This window comes from Heloderma suspectum, chromosome 4, assembly GCF_057233095.1.
Source record: "Heloderma suspectum isolate Gila_16-S chromosome 4, 16-S_ref, whole genome shotgun sequence".
In the NCBI taxonomy this organism is placed as follows: Eukaryota; Metazoa; Chordata; class Lepidosauria; order Squamata; family Helodermatidae; genus Heloderma; species Heloderma suspectum.
In genome coordinates, this window is record NC_139461.1 from 223,505,072 (window position 1) to 223,527,916 (window position 22,845).

Genomic DNA, 22,845 nt, shown 5'->3' on the forward strand with positions numbered 1-22,845 from the left:
TAAAGACCCAAGAAAAGAAAAATCCAATTTGCCCAAATCACCATTTGCGCAAATCACGGGACCTGAAAAAACAGCGTGCAAAACATTTCCGGAATCAGGAAAAAAAATCTGATACAGTTCACCAGTGCTTATTGGAAATCCCATTGGGCTTAAATCGAATGGAATTCCCGGCATTGCATACAGTCAGGGCCAGAAATATTGGAACAAGGATAACTGTTTTGGCAGTTGGCCTCTGTACACCACCACATTGAAGTTGAAAGGAAACACACCCAGATGGGAGTGAAGTCAAGACTTTCAGCTGTAATTCAAGGGGTTTGACAAAAGTGGGGCACTAACCATTCAGGAAGGACAGCTAGTGGCATACACACACACCCATCGTTGGTGGCGCATAAGTAATGGAACGAATGGCTGACAAGCAGCTGCATGGCCAGGTGTGGCCTGTTTCCTGGGTACCCCATGTCCAATAAAGCAGATAAAAGGCCTGGAGGTGGTTCTGAGTGTTACATTTGCATTTGGTAGCTGTTCACTGGAACTCCCAACATGAGGTCCACAGAGGTATCCATGCGAGTGAAGAAGGCCATCATAATAGGCTGAGGAAACAAAATAAACCCATCAGAGAGATAGAAAAAACAGTGGGAGTTGCCAACAGAACAGTTTGGACCATACTGAAAAAGAAGGAATTAACTGGCATGCTCAGCAACAGCAAAAAGTCTGGAAGACCACGGAAGACAACTAAAGTAGATGACTACAGAATTCTACTCATAGTGAAGAGCAACCCTTTCACAACATCTAGCCAGGTCAAGAACACTCTTGTGGAGGTAGGCATGTCATTGTCAACATCTACAGTCAAGAAGTGGCTTTATGAATGTAAATACAGAGGCTTCACAACAAGGTGCAAACCACTGGTAACGCTCAGGAACAGACAGGCCAGATTAGCTTTTGCCAGCAAACACCTAAAAAAGCCTGCCCAGTTCTGGAATAAGATTCTGTGGACTGATGAAACCAAGATTAACTTGTACCAGAATGGTGGGAAGAGAAAAGTACGGAGAAGGAAAGGAACAGCTCATAATCCAAAGCATACCACATCATCTGTCAAACATGGTGGAGGCAGTGTTATGGCATGGGCATGTATGGTTGCCAATGGAACCAGGTCACTGGTGTTTATTGATGACCTGACTGCTGATAAAAGCAGCAGGATGAATTCTGAAGTGTATAGGGCTATACTTTCTGCTCAGGTTCAGCCGAATGCTGCCAAACTGATAGGACGCCGCTTCATATTGCAGATGGATAATGACCCCAAAAATGCAGCAAGAGCTACCCAAGAGTTTCTCAAGGCAATGAAGTGGGATGTTCTTCAATGGCCAATTCAGTCACCTGATCTCAACCCAATAGAGCATGCTTCTCACTTACTGAAGACAAGACTGAAGGCAGAAAGACCCACAGACAAGCACCAGCTGAAGGCAGCTGCAGTAAAGGCCTGGCAAAACTCAGCATTTGGTCATGTCCATGGGTTCCAGACTTCAGGCAGTCATTGACTGCAAAGGATTTTCATCCAGGTATTAAAGGCGATCCTTAAGTTTGAAATGATGTTGGTTTGTTCCATTACTTATGAGCCCCCAACGATGGGTGTGTGTATGCTGGAGGTAGGCATGTGTGTGTGTGTGTATGCCACTGGCTGTTTTTCCTAAATGGTTAGTGCCCCGCTTTTGTCAAACCCCTCGAATTACAGCTGAAAGTCCTGACTTTGCCCCCATCTGGGTGTGTTTCCTTTCACCTTCAGTGTGGTGGTGTACAGAGGCCAACTGCCAAAACAGTTATCCTTGTTCCAATATTTCTGGCCCTGACTGTATCCCTACTAAGAAGCAGTTTGTTTTTCTAACACCCTGCCCACGTACACACACACACACACACACACACACACCAATTCTGAGTTCTCTACCATTACTAATTTACATCTATCAAAGATTTCTGCTGCTAGTGCACATGGGAGACTACCTCCCACATATGTGCAGTAGTTCCACCATTATACATTTCAAAATCTTACTGCTAATAAAAATGATACCTGCTGAGCAACTAACTTGAAATTTGGCATCCATGATCTACTTGAGGTCTACAGATCTGCAACATTTCAAAACTGATAAAAATCACCACAAGTACAGCAATTTAAAGGGTGTTGAAAACTGACACATTTTCTGTTTTTCCTCCAATATTTGGCATGGCATATCATATTTTTCTCCAAATTTTGTTGAAAACTACTGGTGGACTTTATTCTGGCTTGTCAAGGAGGAGTGCCTTTCATTGGTTTGGTGAGGTTCTGGGCAGCAGTTCAAAAGTTAGTAAGGTTCTTCTGCCCCATGAAAGCCTATGGCAGCAACTGCTGGCAAAGTTATGTCAGGCATGCTCAGTTTCACTCTGAAGTGGGAATGCTGCCAGTATGCCAATGTTTTCAGAGGGAGTCTATTTTCAGAAGAAATCTACTGTATATTCTATGAGTAATGCTTATTCCTTGTATTATGGAATGTGACCTCACAAGAGCAGACTATGCAATATTATGCAGATCAGGACTCTAATGGATTTATCTAGCCATGTAGTAAGGCTCAGATGCTTCATAAGGCAATACAGGACCAGGACAAGGTGGGGCATCTTTGCTGTTCCCAGGCCCTCCATCCTCTCCACCTGGATTTGCATCTGCAAGACCAAGGAAAAGTTTGGGTGCATGGAGTGTAAGTTGTAAGCAAGCACAGTTTGTGACATTACATACCTTCATTACTGATCACATCTTTTCAGGATAGTGATGAACGTATCCCAAATGAGGTTGTTATTTCCTTGAAAAATAATGAATTTATTCATATAATCTTGGACGAGAGTTCTCCTTTAATTTGAGATCTTGTTCTGTGCATACGAGTTTTTGTGAATGTGCAATATCAAACTGCACCTCGGGAGCTTCAGTTTGGAATCATGTGAAGTGCATCATGTGGCGCCACGTAATGCACCCTTTCCTGACTGGTTGTTTCATTTTCACCTGGCCATTCTAGGTAATGTCTACTCACCATCGGTGATCCGTTCCGTATGGAGAAGAGACTAATGTTGTCGCTGAGTCCTCCTCATGGAGCCAGAGCTTCAGCAGTGAAGACAGAAGATTCAAGGCAGATGTCTCACTGGAGGACCCAGGCTGGTATTAAGGGTATTAATCCAACCAGTTCAGCGCATATGGAGAAATGCCGTATTTTAGATACAGACTGTGCACGCTCCAAAGCTCGCAGTTAATTAATTCTGAAATTAATAATGAATTCGTAAGGCAGTGATCCAAGCTTGCTATAAAGGTAAACATTACAAACACACATGTTTTGACCAACAAGCTGCCTAATTATGAAATTTGGAGGCATCACTAGGTAAGGTATTCGCCTATGCTTCTAATCTGCAGTCTTTGCGGAGCTTGAGCCAACATGAGATAACCTTAATTCGGGTCTTTAACCAGCAGGTTTTTGATCACTAAATGTACTTATAAGAGAAAGTGTTTGGACAACTTAAATGTCTTCCTAAAATGCAGATAAATGGGCTTGTACCATGAAAATTGAAGTGTTCCCCCCCAAGAAGGTATATATATCAAGGCCTGATATCCTATGCATGTTTACTCAGAAGTAAGCCCAACTGAATTCAGTGGGACTTATTCCCAGATAAGTATGGATCGAATTATGCTATAAAACTGCAATCTTTACCTGAGAGTAAGTCCCATTGAATTTAGTTGGGCTTACTTCTGAGTAGACATGTATAGTTTTGCATGGTTCAACAATTTCAGACAATGCCTTTTTCAATATCTATCCAAGCTGTTGCACTGAGGAACTAATAAACCAACATTTACATTTTGTGGAGATATCTGTCATTGTTTGTTACATTGCTCTATTTATCCAGCTCCTAGGATGCATTTGTTGTCAGTTCTGCTTTTGGCAATAACAGGAGCAAATGGTCTTTTGAGGAAAGTAAACTATATGTTGTGCAGCCATGGAAAATATATTACCTATACAGTAGCTCAGTTTGTTGTCGCAGCAGAAATGCTGAGAAGGGCCTTTATAACAGAAAAAAAGGTGGGCTGTCATGAAGACCTACTATTTCTTCTTTGTGCTTCTACTGCTTACTATTTTCATTGTTTTTTTATGGCTCTTATGTTTCTGTATTCTCTGTTAAATTATATTGTGTGGGGGTTTTACTCTTGTCATGACCTATGGTTAAATAAAATTATTAACATTAAAGATGTCACCCATTTGTAAAAAGTGACCTGCCTGATGGAACTGGTGTAAAGACAAGCAAGAAATACATATTACATGTCCATGTACGATAGAAATGGTTATGATATTAGCAAAACATAACTCCACAAGTTCAGCTGGTAGCAGCCACTGACTCTACCCAGGATGGTATGGCAATGAGAGGTACCCGACGCTTGAGGGTACTTTTTCAAGCATACCCAGAGCTGCACAAGTTGGTGGACTGCGCCCCACAGACTCACACGGACTCTGCCTTCCAAACAAATGTACAAGTTTTATTCAAACAAAGCCGTTCCAGTGGGCTCTCTCAGGTGGTGGCCTCTCTCTCCTCAGGCCAGAAGCAGCGGGTGTTGCGCTTAACAACTTCCTGGTTCATCCCAGGAAGCACAACACACTCAGGCCCAATCCAGCAGTTCTTTCATATTGTGACATTGCCTGGCAGTGCAATTCTATACATGTCTATTCAGGCCGGATGATGTCAGAGGTGGGGCTCTGCTCTGAAGCCCCTGTGCCTCCCCTTCTCTGTGCGGAGAAAGGCATGGTGTTCTGTGCCTCTCTCTGTGCAAAGAAAGCAACTCAACCGGCACTTGGAGGAATTGCTCCTCAAAGCCCAGGCCACATCTCCCGCCTTTGCATGCAGCACGCTCTGCCCCAATCAGGGCAGCATGTGACATGTGAAGGAGGCACCTGACTCGCCCAGCGCTTGGAGGAAATGCTCCAGCAGGGCTGTCTGGGGAATGCTGGGAGTTGTAGGACCTTTTTTCTGTCTAAACATGCATACACTTGTGCCCTTCGCATTATAAAAACATGCACACAACCCTTCACTCCGGTCTGGTGATGTGATCTCATGCAGTTATTGTGTGCACAGCAGAGAAGGGGCAATCCAATATGCAAAATGGAGCCACTATCTGCAAGCATTTCCCCCACTCATTCCAATGGAAGGAGCATCTCTGATGCACACTTCTTTTTGCATGCAAGGCAGCACTGTCTTTAGAAATGAACAGGTCAGACTGTAGTTGCAGGAGTGCCAGATACCCATGGGTCTGGATAAGGGTTATGTTTATAACAATGTTTATCTTCACTGTTAGTAACAGGATAGTATTGCTGAACAGAGCATGCAAGCGAGTGTCATATTTTGAAACATTTTTTTCTGTAAGGTTGCAATGTACAGGGCTATCCTTACAATGACCTGAAAATGCAGGCTCAGCATACTGCTTTACTTGGTTTCCAAACTTAGTCACAGCCTTTATATGGATCCTTGCACACATACTATTTCTTTCATAACCAGCTCACTACGAAACTGCCTGCTTTGTGTACATAACACATAGGGCAGTATATAAATAGCTCTATAAGTTTAGCTATAACCACATGAAAAGCACTATACACACACGAACACACAGACACAGACACACACACACACAGTGATTTTGAAATACTGTTGTTTATCTTCTGCTGGAATGTCTACTCCTTTTTGCTTTACTTATTCACCTGCCATATTTATTCTAATTTTGTTCCAGACACTTATATTTGACAGTTGAACCATCTTGGAAGCCACAAGATATTAATTTCAAAATGTATATCTCATCTTTCTATCAAAATAGAAGCTTAAGGTGGATATAGCTTTCTGTGATTTATGTGGAGATAGCTGAACTGACCGCATCAGAAACTGTAATTAGCTCACTACGTAACAAATGCAGTGTTACAAGTTCAGATGGACGTTGCCCATTAATTGCAGATCTCAATGAATTTGTGAAGTCTTGAACATGTGGGTCACTGAAGTGCATCTTGGGAATGTGCTGTGTGTAATACAGCCCCGCCCAAACTCGTGGATCACCTTTTACAACAGATCTCTCCTCAGACTGGCTGTTTTTAAGTGTGCTGTGTTTGCTTGCTATAGTCCAGAGAGATGGTGGACTCTTCCTCTGCTGCAACATAGAGGACACTGAGCAAGACCGAACAAGAAGTGGAGACTGATCAATATAACTACTTCTTCACATGTGGTTGTTGTATAGTTTCAGGTACAAAAGTGAAATCTTCCCATGTGTGTTGCAAATGGCGCGTTTACATTTCCTTCAGAAACTAAAGCATTCTGGCAATCATCATCAGAGCATGTGAAAATGGTGGGGTTTAGGTACATAGTCATGCAGAATGCAGGCATAGAAAATACAAAATTAAGTCATAATCAATCTCTGTTCAAATTATGAAAATATTAAAAATTTCTTGGACAGAGGTCCAGGCTCATTACAGATTTGGAAATAACAAACCTAATAGATTCAGCTTACAAGCCAAACAATTACGCTTTTTGACAGGATCTCTAGATTTAATTTGCATGTATAAACAATTGGCGAGGTTTGCAGTGCACCAGAAATGGCGATCAAAGAGAAACAAATCCAACATGTCCCAAATAACCAAATGTTATGCTCAAAATAGACACATTGGCCAAATCCATAGGCAATATCTGATGCAGGCAGTGCGCCAGCGCTAAACATGCTGCACTAACAGAAAAAAACACTAGAGCAATGAGGAGTTAGCGCTTGCTAGCTCAAGCCCAGGAATTAGCCCAAATTAGCGCTTCTGGAACGGGACAAGTCAACAGAGCTCCCTTCCGCGAGCTCTGCCGACTTCTCCCATTCTGGAAGCACTAATTTGGGCAGGTTTCTGCTTTCCAGTGGCGCTAGCAAGCACTGGCTCCCAGGTGCACACTGTAGCAGCATTGGATGCTGTGCAATATATTTTAATGAGAGTTTGGTCTAGGTACAGTATATAGGGCCAAACTAAATGTTCTTTCTAGCAGCACTCATTGTGGAACCACGCATGCTAGCTTGCTTTACCTCTGTGTAAGCATGCACAGCCCCAATTTGGATCAGGACTGCAGTGCTTCTGGGAGGGGTGTTAACCCTTTCTCCCCACCCACCAGTTTTTCCCCCCACAAAATTCCACCCCTTGTGAGGGGAAAAGGTGGGGGGAATGTTCCATTGGAGTCAATTCCACAATTCTCAATAAAGCACAGAACTTGACTTTGAGGATAGAGCATCATTGCATCAGCATTTTACAACATGTATACTTAGGAAGGCAGTACGTTTGGAAATCCTTCATGTATTCAGAAGGGTAACATTTGTTTTGTTTGTAATACATGCTGCAGGCACTAGATGGCAGTATTTCCTTCTGTTTGAGTTTGTAACGCTTAGGGCACAATCCTATGCATGTTTAGACAGAAAAAGTCCAACAACTCCCAGCATTCCCCAGCTAGCATTCTGGGAGTTGTAGGTCTTTTTTCTGTCTAAACATGCATGGGATTGTGCCCTTAATATCTAAATTTCAATTGCTTCCATTAAAGCAGGGAAAGGAACCCTCCACAAAGCAGAAACGAAACTGACTCACTATGCCAGGTAGAATATCAGAAGGTATCCTGCTAAATAACTTCTTTTCCGCAATCACCTAATTTTATGGACACAATTTTATTCCTGCCTCACAGTTAATTTGATTATCTTTCTGATAATAGTTCTCTTTTGCGCTATCAAACTTTAATTTTTTAATTGTTAAAGAAGTAACACAGATGCCAATAAAATGATCTTTCAGCTTTTGGGGGAAGACTGTTGCTAGTAGGAAGCTGTTCAGTCGACGTAACTTCTGGAAAGAGCAGGTCATTAGTAAGACTGGCCTCTCTAGAGGATATTTACAGTGCAATCCTATACATGTCTGCTCAGAAGTAAGTCCCACTGACTTCAGTGGCGCTTAGTGCCAGACAAATGAGTGTAAGAGTGCAGCCTAAACTTGCAGCATGATCCTACAGCTGTTGTCTACTTGGAAGCAAATCCCACTGAATTCCATGGGATTACTTACTAGTAGGTTGTGTCAGATCCATGGGTCATTTAGCCCTGTCTCTTTCCCATGACAGCAGTAGTTCTCTGGATGCTACAGAGGAGGCATATCCTACTAGAAATGGAACTCGATTAAAGACATTTTAATTGATTAATCCTTTGAATTTTAGTCAATTAATCTGTCAATTAAATTTACATAACTTTGCATGTGGTAGAAACAATATTTCTGAAACAAGCATTTTTTATTTTTATTTTTTTAACATGGAGTAAACGTGCTGTACCAACACATCTAGAGGAGGCATTCTTCAAGTATGTGAGAGAAGAGAGAATGTTTTAAGACTGTTTGCCATCTGCAGGTTTTATAAGCATTTGTATTAACGTTCTCTCTCTCTCTCTCTCTCTCTCTCTCTCTCTCTCAATCTGTGTGTGTGTGTGTGTGTGTGTGTGTGTGTGTAAGAGAACATAGGACCCTGCCTTTTCCGGAGTAAGACCCTTGGTTCATCTAGCTCAGTATTGTCGGCACTGACTGGCAGCTTTCCAGGGTTTCAGGCAGTTTTCCCTGCCCTTCCTGGAGAAGCCGGGGATCGAACTGGGGCCTTCTGTATGCCAAGCCAGGGCTCTGCTACTGAGCTACAGCCCCTGCCCTAGTGAGTGGACCTGGCTTCGCACGGGTTGGAATAGCCCTTAGTTTGATACAGTGAAGCCTTCAGGCTCAGCAGCTGTCAGAGTCTGACACATCGTGCCTGCCCGGTTGGAATGAAGCCATGCCCTCTGGCACCCCTAGGCACGGCCCCTCCCATGGTACACCCCTTTAGCCCCTTGAGGGAGTGGTCTGCCCACTATATTCCTCTGAAGGGGATCTGCCTCACAGCAGGGGCATGGGGCAGCTGTATAACTCTGTCCCTCGGCCTACTGGTTTCCCCTGGCTTCAGACTGTATGGACTTCAAGGCTATGTCTCGGATATCTCTGTCTGGCCCTAGTGGCTGAAGATGTTGCTACAGGATCTAACCACATGGACACATCAAAATTAATGAAAATTAATTAATGTGTTTAAGAAACAAAATAACCCTGAAGTGACATGTTTTGGTGTCATGATCTTGGTGCACTGGTAATACAGATAGATGGATGGACAGACAAGTTCCCTTGTATTTTTATTATGTGTGTGCATACATAAATGTGTCTGTATACGTGCACACGTGTACACGTGCACACACACGTAAATACATATATATGTACGGGGGGGGAACCTTTCTCACAGGGACTGGATTCCATTCTGGAGAAGCTGTCAGGGACAAAGAAAAAAAAAGAAGCATAAACTTACCAAGGGGGCCTTAGTCTTTCATTCAGAGCACTTGTGGATCATTACCATTGTGGAGTTTTGTGAACTCACAAGCAGGAGAGATGTCATCAGTCATAAATAGGTTTCGCTGCTAGGTAGAGCGTATTTGTTTGTTTATCTTTCAGACCAAGTGGTAGATCTCAGTTTTGCTGATGATGGCGAAGCTCCTATTACCTTCAAAGAGAATGCAAGCTCATCAGAAATTCAGAAACGGCTATGTAGATCAGACAGCAAGAATTTCATGTATGAACATGCCATAACACGGCAAGCCATCTTGGTACACTTAACACAAGCAAGTCATAGTCTTATGATACTGATGGGTGTCTAGTGAAATGATTTCTAAACATTTTTGGCAAAGACTACTTTCTTGGGCAAGAATCCCTTTGCTCCCATCAGCCTCTTCTCTCTGTTCAGAATGGTTGTTTGTCTAAAAAATACAGTACTGCATAGTGCATACTAAATATAAGAACTGAGCAACTGATAGTGCAATCAATCATTTATTTATTATGTATTTCTTGTATTTGTATTACTTACGGGCGTTTTCTCCAAAGAACCCAAAGCAGTATACATGATCTCCCTCCTTCCATTTTATCCTCCCAATAACCCTGTGAGGTAGGTTCAGCTGAGAGTCAGTGATTGGCCCAAAGTAGGGATGTACAGATTTTGTTTAATCCATTCTATCTGTATTTCATGGACTGTCAGGTGTCCTTTGTTCCATCGTCCACTCATCGAAGGAACTGGATTTTTGTTTTTAGGGATGAATGAGAATTTTATTCCACTTGCACAAATACACCTTTGTGCCAGTGTGTATTAACACTAGTGCACACTTCATTAGCACAAGTGAGAGTTTGTGAAAATCCCCCCCCCCCCAGTAAGAAAAACTGGTCCGCAAGTCCACAGAATCCACACAACTTGGAAAACCTGCAGGTCCAATTCACAGAAATCCAAACTAATTTGAATCCATTGCAGCTTCCTCCAACATCCCTAGTCACCCAGTGAACTTTGGGGACTTATAAAGAATAGACAAACGTTTGCCCCAGTCTTAGGCAGAGCCGTGAGAGTGCCCAGAAGAACAGTTAAAGTGGAACCCTATGCAAAGAAGTGGAAGACCTGTTAGGCTGTCAGTTGTGATCCTTCTACGGCTGTGTACCGCTTTGCCCAGAAGCCCGAGCTCTGATTCAAAGCAGGGCGCTTCAGGCCACCTCCAAGGTGAGGTGGAGGGGGCACGAACCAGCACGAAGTAGGTCGGGTTGCTCCGAAGTGCTCTGGCACGATCCAGAAGCACAGCACAGCTGCTGCTGCTCAGCCCCTAGCCCCTTACCTGGGTCCTCTGGATGCATGCCGGCAGCTGTCTTGTTCTGGAGGGTGGGAGCCATTTTAAAAATGGTGACTCCCTGTATTTCTGGAAACGGAACCTAGACACATGCTGGCAGCATCTATTTCCGGAAATACAGGGAGTTGCCATTTTAAAAATGGCTCCCCCCAAAAAAACCCCCCAAGACAGCTGCCAGTGTGCATCCAGAGGGCCCAGGAGTTGGTGGCAGTGGCAGTGGTGATTCCCCTGGTAGTGGCAACTCCCCTCCAAAAAACAAGATGACTGGCAGCGTAAGGGCCCAGGTAAGGAGCTGGGGGCTGGGCAGCACGTTGGGGGTAGCGGCGAAGTGGGATTCAGATGCCCAAATCCTGCTTCAGCTCTGGAGCCCAAAGTGGTTCCCCCCCTCCCCGAATCAGCCTGAAGCAAATTGAGCACACCTCGGAATCCCCAAAGCGGCCTCCGAGGCAGATCAGGGGGTCCATGCACAGCCCTAGGTCCTACTATGAAAGTCTTCCTGACAACCAATGTCAAGCATGAGGGACTCTACCCAAAGGATGAGGCCCCAAGCACATTTTAGCCTTTGCCGGGTAGTCTGACAAGGACACCCAGTTCAAGAGAAAGCTGCCGCCCAAGCCATCAGTCCAACATCTTCTTTACCTCCTCTCCTTCTTAATGACAAGGAATATAAAACAGGCAGAATTGGGTCCACAGGTAGATCCCTGGGCGATGCACAATAGATCAGGAAGGTCTTCTGACTCCCAATGATTTCACAGTAGCAACAGCAAAATGATTTCCTCCTCCTCACCCCTGCCCCCCCCAAATTAGGCTGCTGCAATGAAGAAAGTTTGGGGTAACAGGAACGGACTGTTGTGTGAATGGACTGTGAGTTCAGCACAGTTTCTGGTACTGAAAACAAATTCCTAGGCTCAGAATGTTCTTTTAATTCTAAGTGTGTGGCTTTTGCACCTGGCCCTGGCTGGTGGATCTTGGGGTTGTTCTAGCCCACCCAAACAAACAACCAACCAACCAACAAAGTAGGTCTGACAAGCCTGAAGTCTGCATACCCCTCATATAAAACATGTGATGTGATTTCCCTTCCCCTTGCAAGCAGCAGTCAATGAAGCTGAGCAAGGGTGAGCAAACTTGCAGTGTAAGGATGACAGAGCAAAGCACGGGTTTTATATCCCCAGACGTAACAGGAGAATGAGCAGATGATGCAGAAATGCTGGCTTTCCGTGGCAGACATATATCAATCATGCCATCCAATGAGTAGGGAAATGTGTAAAACGGAGCAGACATAGGCACTGTGAACTGAAGGGGTGTGCACAGTCCAAACAGAGCATTATGTTTTTAAAGATATTTCCCGACACAGAGGGACTTTTCTGCAAGAGGAGAGGGTTGCCTGCTGATGTTTGCATACAACTCTTGCCCAACTCGCGTTCACATTAATGGCATTTAAACACAAGATGCTCCATGTGACTTGATGCCAAAATAGATAACACTGGGTAAGAGGGAAAGAGTAAATAGCTACATAATTCTCTTCTTGTGCAACTGCCTTTCATATCAGGGGGGCTTAAGCAGGAGATTTTCCTTGTGTATTGACACAGGGACGCATAAAAATCATGGCAGGATCTTGTTCTCTAAAGGCACAGTTATACGCTCAGACTTCTTGGTGCACCTGGAAGGCTGGCTCTAGCTCAGGGGCAGAGCACATGCTCTGCACGCAGATGGTCCCAGGTTCAGTTCCTGGTCCTGCCAGGTATGGCTGAGGAAAGCCCCTGTCTAAACCCTGGAGAGCCACTGCCAGGTATTACTGAGCTAGATGGACGGATGGTTGACTTGGTATAAGGCAATGTCCAAATCTCTCCATGTAACAGGGCATTGCATTGTCAAATAGGTTTTATTTAATGCAAATCTCAACCTTTCCTTTGTCGACCTGTTTTTTCACTTCAAGTACACACAACCCAGCCCTTTTCCAGTTGTTATTATAATCATAACTCCACAAAAAGCCTATTTGAATGTAACTCCCGCAGCTTTACTAACAAGCAGAAGCCGGAACAGCTGAGCTGGGCTGAGGACTGTTTCCATCTGAACCTCCTACTGCCCCCCCTCAGCTTTTCCTGTTCCTTGGTGCCATTGCAGAGAGAAAGAGACAGCAGCTGGGGAGCACAGCTGCAACTCAGGTGTAATATATATATACATCAAGGGTAATTAACCTCTTTCAGCCCGAAGGCCAGATTCCATTTCAGGGACGCTCTTGGGGGCTGCCTCCCACTGCTGGGTGGGGCTGAAGACAAAGGGGGCAGTGCCAAAATACCAGTATATTTTAGATTGGAGTTCTTCGTGCCAGTAATGATGCCTTAGGAGAGGTAGGGATGGGCGGATCACTTACCCCATTCCAGTTGGGGGGGTCCATGGGGGGGGAGGAGATCCGTCCCTCCCCCCAGAATCCTTCCTGGCCGGCTCCGCTCCGCGGCAACTCCGCGGAGCCACCGGCCAGGTCCATCTGCATCCGGACTTCCATCCGCTGCCATTTGCGTCCCTGCTCTTTGCCGTGATAGGCTACATAAATATTTACGTAGCCTATCATGGCAAAGAGAAGGGACGTAAATGGCATCTGCTACGCTGGTCACCATTTTCTTCTGCAGACCGGCAGCAGACGGCAGCAGACGGACTGGATCCGGCCAGTGGCAGGTAGGATCCATTCTGGGGCAACTCTGCGGGTTGGCGGAGGTGGGTGGTCTGTTCTGCCACGGACTCCGAGGGGCTGGATTCTAAAGAACTGGAGTCTTAATTCCTACCTCATTTGAGTCCATGGAGGAATTCTCTAACATCCCTAAGGAGGGGCAATTCAACTAGTTCTGTGTCGAAAATTTCTCCCGCTTGTTTTTTACCATTCCGATTCAATTTCATAAAAAATAAATTGGTTTTGAAAAGAAATGCAAAGGAGGATAAATTTCAGAGAAATTCTCATAGAATAGTTGCGTTGGAAGGGGCCTACAAGGCCATCGAGTCCACCCCCCTGCTCAATGCAGGCATCCAAGTCAGAGCATCCCTGACAGATGGCTGTCCAGCCTCATCTTGAAGGCCACCAGTGTGGGAGAGCCCACTACAGTACCTCCCTAGGTAATTGGTTCCATTGCCGTATTGCTCTAACAGTCAGGAAGTTTTTCCTGACGGGTTGGGTGTGGGGTTCTTGTGCTTACCTTTCTTGTGAGGTGGCTGAGGAGTGTGCATGGGTATCCTGTCTGTCATTGTACAGCAATCTCTGTGGCAGCCTGTAGCCTCCTTGGTTTCCCACACGTCAATTAAAGCCTTTATGAGGAAGACATCATGAGGAAATTCCTCCCATGGGGCTTTTTCAGTTCAGGAATGGCAGGTGGCCCGGGAGGCTGCACAGAGCAATGGAAAGATGCGTAACAGAGAGAGAAAACACACACAGCACCCTCAGCCACCTTGCTGTCAGGGTGGAAACTGAGCCCAGAGAGCCTCAGAGCAGTTCAGATTCTGAGGAGGAACAGTTATCCGTGGGAGAGGGGCCAGCTCATCCCTCCCAGGCTCAGCACCTGGCAGAGATTCCTTCTGCCAGCATTCCTAAGATAGATAGCGACCCTGGCAGTGAGGGAATGCGGGAGGGGGGCTTCTTAGATGCTCGACGCAGACGCAAAGAGCGATGAGCGATGGAGGGTGCGGAAAGGAGGCATAGCGCCTGTTTGGCACGCAAGCAACAGCCGCCTCCCATGGACCCAAGGGAAAGAGGGAGGATCTCTCCCTAGCCCATAAGTTCTGGGTCTTCAAGTGACCCTCTTTCAAACAGGGATCAACTGACTACTTGAAGCTTAGGCCACCCTGCTGTTCCTTGCTTTAGTCGCTGGTGATTAGCATCTGAAAGAGTCATTAAGTTGTAAAAGGATTAAAGCTTTGAAAAGAAATCCTTTCCTCTGTGTCTTGAGTTGGCTATTGGAATCTACTGGGAGAGGCCGCCAGAGCGCTCCTGACACTTGCAGTGATTACTTAGGTAAGCTCAAAACCAAACAAAATTCTGCCTCAGAAAAGTGGAAGCCAACACAGTTGATGCTGTTGCCACTTTCAGGAACAGTGCAATAAACCAAAAATCTTTAAGAAAAAAGACAGAAGCTATACTACAACCCCTGCTGATGGTAAGCCCTATCTGTGAGAAATTGTTGGAGAATTTCTCCTCCCCTAGGAGAAATTTGGTGAAATTGTCGCCCCAATTTCTCTGCCCACAAATAGGCTGGAAATTTTTGAGAAGCCATTTGTGCACAGCTCTGATGGGGGGTGGCTGGGAGGGGGAAATGCACAAAAGCTGGAAAGCCACCAAATGATCAGTGGTTGAGGAAAAGCGGAAGGGGGTGTGGCGATCTGGGGAAATCCGGAATGCAAACTGTGGCTCTCTGGGCCTGAAATTCAGACTATATAGCTCAGGGATGCAGAAATAGGTTTTTCAAATGCAAATACAAAAGTTTTTACCAATTTCATGCATATGGAGTTCTGTGTGGAATCTGGTTCAGAATTCTGTTCCTAAAGAATTTTAAGTTTGATTTTCTTTGTTAAATCTTCATGCTTTTGAGTCTTCATGTTGCAAAGATAGGTTTAAAAATATGCAGGCAGTTGCCCTCATCTTGCCATGACTTACAGATGCTGTTGGTCCAGTGCATACACGGAGCTCCTCTGCCCACAAGGAGTGCCTGATTTTAATGGAGGAAACCGATCCGTATGTATATTCCTTTGAATGTGGCAGCCCATGCAGCTCAAAGTTCGGGAATTCAGCCTCCGGAGTCCGTGGCGGAACGATCCCACTCACCTCCGCCTCCCACTGGATCATCGCACAGCTGAATCCTCCTCGCTGGCGGCTCCGTTCCACAAGCGATACAGCCACCATTGTCATCTGTATTGCTGCTGAGCAGAAACAGGAAGTGATCTGGATGCAAATGGCATCCACTACTCCATTTGCGTCCCTGTTTTTCCTCGCGATAGGCTACGCGTCTGCATTTACGTAGATATTTGCATAGCCTATCGCGAGAAGAACCAGGGACGCAAACGGCGTAGCAGATGCCATTTGCATCCGGATCACTTCCTATTTCTGCTCAGCAGCGATACGGACGGCAATGGCGGACGTATCGCTTGTGGAACAGAGCCAGCCAGTAGCTATGTGGACTCACCGTGGAGCGGAGCTGGCCAGTGAGGATTCTGGGGGGGGGGGAGCGGATCACCTCCCCCCCCCCCGCAGACTCAAAGTAAGGGGATTCGTATATCCCTATTCACAGGACTCTAGACCAGCTTGCAAAAGAATCAAGGTAATAAGTATCACACAGCTTCCTTGTCTGCAGAACTTGTTTGTCCGATACTCAGCTTCTTCTGTCTGTATCTCTCTGCCTGTCACCACATGTGTTATTGCTGAAAAATTCTAAAATCTTCAGACATTCAGATATCAAGTTCAGAACATACTATGCAAACTGAACAACCATGTGCTAAGAAGCCAATGTTGCATACACTTTATGGAAGCATATAATTTATCCTGATTGTAGCATTCAAGGTGGCTATTTTTTTATTTTTTGCCAAAATGATATTGTTTTGAGGGCAAAATAGGAATTGGTCTGTTCAAGCTATTAGGGAAGATGCCCTACCTTGGGCGTTATGAAAGTGAAATCCATCCTAATAATGAAACAGTCCTATATGCTGCTTTGAGAGATGCTAGAATTACCCTCATGCCAGGCATTTAGTAGGAGAAGGCATGTGATTCCAAAGCAGATTCTAATGAACAAGAAAGGAAGCTTAAGTAATAAGAATAATCCTAAATGAATAGTGTGGCTGAAGTCTCACAATCTGGGGATTGTTCTTGTCCAAATCCCAGTATGTCAATCATTTTGTTCCATGAGAGCAAAGCAGTTAAACTTTGCTTAAGGGACAATGCTGAATGGATTATCCAGCAAGAATCTCAGGCGGTGACCTTTCCCCTACATACAGCATACAGAAACTATGGCCTGGTTCGCATGTCACAACAAGCTAGTTTGTTAAACGGTGGGTTGTTGTGAATGAAGCAGGAATGAGTGTGTTGGCTCCTGGCCTGCCGGCCGCTGCCACTGAGCTAAACCACCCAGGGACGCAGGTTGTTGGGGAGGAACAACCCACAGTCGTAACCCAAGAAGAAACTCCAGGTTTAAAGCCTGGGTTGCCATGACACGCGAACCGAGTCTATGTCTGTGTTCCCTCCAAGCATAGCCTCCAGGATTCCTGCAAAAGTTGCAGAGGAGGGCCCTGATCGAGCTATTCATATCCAGTTCCAGAGTTTTAGTTTTTATTTTATTATTAAATTTATTAATCGCCCATCTGGCTGGTCACCCAGCCACTCTGGGCGATGTACAGCATACAATAAAACAGTTTAAAACAATAAAATTCTACAATAAAAACATTTTCTAAAATACGCTAACCCACCCCAAATGCCTGCCTGAACAACCACGTTTTTAATGCACGGCGGAAGCTCATTAAAGAGGGGGCATGGCGGAGTTCCCTAGGGAGGGAGTTCCACAGAGTGGGGGCCACCCACCCAGAGTTCCAATCTGTGCACAGTGTTTCTCTGCCTAGAAATGCTTTCCCATTCACTTCAGTGAAGGGGGATGATCTGTAAAAGCTAAGCATTCCTTTGTCATAGGCATAGCTGATCCCTCTGTTGAAATGAACAGGGGCCTTCGCTTGGATGCAAGACCTGTGTATGAATTAGAATACATATGGATGCTGTATGAATCTGAATGACTACACCAACACATATTGCAGCATTCAAATGAGAACTTGACCTATTTAATATGTACATCACCTGTGTTCTCTATGTGCCTCATCCTGCAGCATCCATGACAAATCCAGCTGGCACAATACTTCTCGATTTTCCTGGGAACTGGAGCTTACTTCTGTAGTTTATGTTGAATTTTGACATTCTGAGTTTTAGTAATTTAGGAGGATGACCCTTTCTGAACAGATTTAGAGCAAGGGTTAATTCCTCTGTAGTGCAGACATGATTTTTTTCCCCTATGTTGCCTGATGGTTTCTTTTCCTCAAACAAACTTAATAGTTAGTGTAACCAACTCAGTAGAGAAGGGTTACTGCTAGATCATGGAGATGGTGGAACAAGTGACCAACATCTTGGCCTTCAAAGCAAGGCTTCTAACTCTGGCTTCTAAGTTTTAAAGAAGACCCTGTCCTGCACCCCAAATATTAAACAGGGGCTTCAATAGGTAAGAACTTATTTGTATGGAACTCTGCACTTTTGAAGATAAAACCTTTAGCTCATATAACATGCTGTAAGTGATGCACAGATGTTGGAAATGTGAAGGTGTGTGACAACAAGAAGGTACAAATGTGTCACTTCTAAATAGATATCTCCATCCATTTCTGACACCTATAATGAATGCCATGAATGTAGACTGGTGCAAATGAAACTGCTGCCATAGTTTTCAAATATGCAAGGCGAACAGCCACACACTAATGGCCTGCCACGTGGAGGCAGTTGCCACAATGTGCATTCCCTCAGAGATAAGCATGACTGTGGTAGGGATGGGGGAGAAATCCGCCACGGACCCCAATGAGGCCAGATTTCAAGAATCCAGCCCCACTGGGGCCTGTGGCGGAACGGAGCACTCACCTCCACCTGCGCGCGGAATCCTTCCAGGTTAGATCCGTCGCTGCCTTGATCCTGCGGAGCCGGCTGCATCCTTGGCGAATGTCGATATAGCCGGCAGCCATTGCCGTGCCGTATCGCTGTAAGTCAGGCTCCAGACGCAAATGGAATAGTGGGTGCCATTTCAGGACATAAAGCTGGTAGATTAGCCTAAATGCAGCTGTAAATGGGTGCATTTAGGCTAATCTACCAGCTTTACGGCGACAAATGGCGCCCACTACACCATTTGCATCTGGAGCCTGACTTACAGCGATACGGCACGGCAATGGCTGCCGGCCATATCGACATTCGCCAGCGAAATGGAGCTGGCGGCTGGCTCCACAGGATCAAGGCAGAATGGAGCTGGCCTGAACGGATTCCGGGGGGGGGGGAGGAACGGATCGCCTACCCCCCTGCAGACCCCCACCCCGGAACGGGGTAAGTGATCCACCTATCCCTAGACTGTGGTTTAGTGGTGATTTGGATAATCTGGGTATTATGATAAGGGGATTTTTTTTTTTTTTTAATGTTCTGAATTGTCTCTGCAATTTCACTAGAATGATAAAAGCTGTTCCAGGACACTCAGAACTGAAAATCCAGGAGGAAAACAAATGGATTTTCTAAAGCACGTATTCGCATTCTAAAGCTACCGCGATACCCACAAACTACGCTATACTTGATTGTTATCATACTACTCATGATGTATTAATTACTTATATTTTCTAGAGCACTTTGCATTCCACAAAGAGCTTTATAATTCTCATCTCATTTTTCTGCCCAGCATCCTTACATAGGCTGGAGTGATAGCTGCTAGCGATCTGTCCGAGGCAACATTCCTCAACCCGGTGCCCTCCAGACATGCTGGACTCCAACTGGCTGGAGAATGCCAGACCTTGCCGTACAACACATGGGGAGGGCACCAAGTTGAGGAAGGCTGGTGCGAGGCAATCCAACAAAACACGTGGCGGAAAGAATATTCAGTTGCGGGTCACTAACATTCGTACTGACCACTTCACCCACTGTATTGCACTGGCTTTTGGTGCTAAAGAGTCTTTACTAGAAGAAGCCCAAAGCCAAAAAAGATTGGCTGGGTAATTCAAATCAGTGTGTCAGTTTCAGCCCATCCTGGCTTTCTGTCTCTTTCGGGGCCTTCTTACAGGTCACAATGCTGCACTGCTCACAGGATTCCCCTGTTGATGACAATGGCCCACAAAAGGACCATCCTCAGCATTCCCTCCATTTGTTCAACTTCTGAATAACTTTTTTTAAAACTGTGTATGTAGACCATTTCTCTTGGCTCTCCCCGCCCCCGCACCCCCCTCCTCAAGATGTTGCTCATTGTGCTGGCGTTTTAAACTCAGTTGTCCCAAAGGCAACACGCTACCAACTGGAACATTACTAACGGTGCTTTTATGCAGAACCAAATCCTACCGAATTCTCAGGTAAGTGTGGACAGGGTTGCAGCCTAAGGGCACGATCCTATGCATGTTTAGACAGAAAAAAAAGTCCAACTCCCAGCATTCCCCAGCCATGATATCAGATTTGGGACAAGGCTGATTTTTGGTAAAACCTGAAGCTGCTGCTCCTTGACAACCTAGAGCACACTGGAATGGGCTTCAACACGTTTTGTTGTGATCTGTTTTGTTGTGATCCAGGGAGTTTCCAAACAGAGGGCTCCTAGTCCCATCACTCAAAAGGCATTGTGCAGCTGTTCTGTCTTTTCCTCCTTAAGGAGGGTTTTTTCTGGTCAGAAAAGATGACGGAAAAGGTAGTGGGGGAAACCAAATTGAAGAAATTTTTGTCTGGGGCTTGAGAGCAGGTACCTCACAGACAAATAAAAATCAGTGCCCTTCTCAGCAGATACAGCAGGCAGACAAGTGCCAGAGAAAATGTTAAGCATCCCTTGGATTCCCTTCCTCAAGGCTTTCACCACCACCACCACCACAAAACCCTACTAAACAACCACCTCTTTCTCCTCCTCCTCCTCCACCCTGCAAGCAAAGATCCTAGGTGAGAAACAAAAAGGGCAGGCAGACATGGCATCCATTACACATGTCAAGTTACAATTACAAACCCAGAGAAAAAGTGTGCTTACTTACACAACATCTGTAAAAAGCAAGGAAGCAAGGAGCGCTTACCTCCACAGCTCAACATTTTATTTCTGAAAACCATGATTCACAAATCACAATTTATTTTTTTGCAGCTAGCCCCCATGATTTTGGAATATACTGTAATTGGCAAATCTGCACGTGGTCTGCTATACTATACTTACAGAGGTCAGTTTCTAAAGAATCAGGGGTCTGGAATATGTGGTGCCTTCTCATGTGAAATGAAATCCCTTCATCTTAAAGCCCAGCCGCCAGGGGTGTGGATGCTGACTGTGGTGGTCAGAGGAAATGCCTCTGCACATGTCCAGAGGCACTGTTAAGATATCTTTTGTCCCAAGGCTGAGCTCAGCTACTGAAAAACTGGGTTTGGCCTTACTAAGCCCAAGATTCTTGAAAACTCTGTATCATGAGAGGATGTTATAGCGATATGGGCATCAGGGGCTGTGATCAGAAGGAAATTTCCAAAATCCATATCACCATAATATATTTATTAGGCCAACTCAAAAGTCACAAAATACCTGTGCAAGCTTTCAACTGTTCTTCAGGCAAGATGGTAAACAAATTAAAAAAAAAAAAAATGGGAGGGGGGAGGAAGGAAAAAAGCTGTTGATGTTCAAGCAGTGGAGTCTGCATTTGTTTACAGTCACCTCTTTTGATGGATTTTAATATTCTTCTGGCTTGTTTTAAAGAATGTCTTGTTTTTGCTTTTATTCTCTCCTGATTTGATTTCATTGTATTGTTTTAAATTGCATGTTGCTTTTTATGGCCCTGGTGGGAAGAGAAACGCTACAGAAATATTTTTTAAATAAGGAAGCAAAACTTTGCTACCAACCAAGTCAGGGATGCGGGGTGGGTGGGAGGTGGAGGGGTGTCACGGCCAGAGAGGAGCTCCACCTTAAAAAAGTTTGATGGAGCGCGATTACTGTTCCGACCGCGAGGGGCTCCCTCATATTGGGTTTGGAGCATCTCTCTCTTTTTTTTCCCCCCCATCCTATTTGGAAAGAAAAAATGTGGGGCTAATTATCATACGTATATGTCAGTTTCAGGAAGAGGGTGGTACTTGGATCAGAGCAAGAGGGTTGGAAAAGGGGAGGAAATAAAAGTGCAGAAACCAAACAGCTCCATCACAGAGCATCGGGGGTGGCGGCGGCGGCAGCAACAGCTTCCAGGCCGAGGCTTTGGGGTTTTCACGCGGCTGCGGGAAAGTTGCTTCGCACGATCTTCCTTCCCATTCATTAGCAAGGAGCTGGCTGGCTTGCTGAGGAGCCGTAAGCTGAACTCCCAGGGCCAGCGGGGATTGGTCGGCTTCCCGATCACGCTGGGCAAAACTTTCCCAACTTTCCCCCTCCCTCCCAATCGCTATTATTAAAGAGAACAACTTTTAAAACAACAGCAAGAAGGCCTTGGAAACAAGCAAGGGGCGGGCGGGGGAGATCACACACTTTCTCCCATGTGAGAAATTTTTTAAAAACCACCGCCACCTTCTACAGGCTCCACAGGGCCCGCGCGGCAAGTCTGCCCAAACAACAAAAGCCTGCCAAACAACCACCCCCCTTCCTCCGAACTCGCCTCCTCCTTCCTGCAAGCGAAGATCCCGACCTGCACAGACAGCACCGTTCCATCGCCTGGATTGTCCCTCTCCCCCCCCCTCCTCTCGCCCTCCCCTCGCTATCATCGCCGAGCTAGAAAGAGACGTCGCTTGGAAGGGCGATTCCCCCCCAAATCATGCAAAATTACAAGTACGACAAAGCGATCGCTCCGGAGAGCAAGAACGGGGGCAGCCCTGCCTTGAACAACAACCCGAGAAAAAGCCCCAGCAAGAAAGCTTTACTGATTTGCCTCGACCTCTTCTGCCTCTTCATGGGTGAGATTTCAAACCGAGAGACTTCTCCTCCTCCCCTCTATTAATTCACTTTCTTCGGATTTCTTTAAAAACGACCCCCCCCCCCCCCAGCCCCTCACACAGCTTCGGCGTTCCACGAACTTTCCTCCTCCTTCTGCAGTCTCACTCTGCGAAAACTAACCACTCTCCTCCTCCTCCCACTCTTCGATGTTCTGCCTGCTCTCCTTTCTCGCTTTTCTCCTAAACTTTGCGAGTGAGCCACAAACCAGCCTTCTGGAACCGATCGGTTTTGCAAGAATTACTCGCAGGAGTATTTCAAGATTTCTTGGATATCTGTTGAATAGTTCTTTTTCTTGTATCGTGCGAGCTGCAGCGTGTTTGCCTTATTCTGTTTTCCTGTCAGGTTATTAGATTATGCCAAAGAATAACGGGGGGGGGGGGGGAGAGATCCCATGCCCTCCGCTGCTTTGCAAAGGAGTTCTCA

General features: G+C 45.6%; 1 protein-coding gene and 1 long non-coding RNA gene across 3 annotated transcripts in view; one reads left to right on the forward strand and one right to left on the reverse strand.

Moving 5' to 3' along the window:
• Positions 1 to 275: 275 nt before the first annotated feature.
• On the reverse strand, positions 276 to 22,579 carry LOC146348119 (uncharacterized). 2 transcript variants are annotated; one of them, XR_014789915.1, is made up of 5 exons: positions 13,945 to 14,130; positions 9,406 to 9,597; positions 8,106 to 8,198; positions 3,051 to 3,273; positions 282 to 590 (listed from the first exon to the last, which is right to left on the reverse strand). It is a non-coding gene; the product is annotated as an uncharacterized LOC146348119 (long non-coding RNA). The 2 variants fall into 2 exon arrangements; XR_014789916.1 differs by lacking the exons at positions 8,106 to 8,198; positions 13,945 to 14,130 and adding an exon at positions 22,358 to 22,579 and having other exon boundaries at positions 276 to 590.
• The window catches only part of PLPP3 (phospholipid phosphatase 3), an 82,978-nt gene continuing 82,226 nt past the window's right edge, over positions 22,094 to 22,845 (forward strand). Inside the window, exon 1 of the mRNA XM_084848256.1 lies at positions 22,094 to 22,382. Within this exon, the coding sequence (XP_084704382.1) occupies positions 22,244 to 22,382 (139 nt within the window). The 5' untranslated portion in view covers positions 22,094 to 22,243. The remainder of the gene's footprint in view (positions 22,383 to 22,845) is intronic.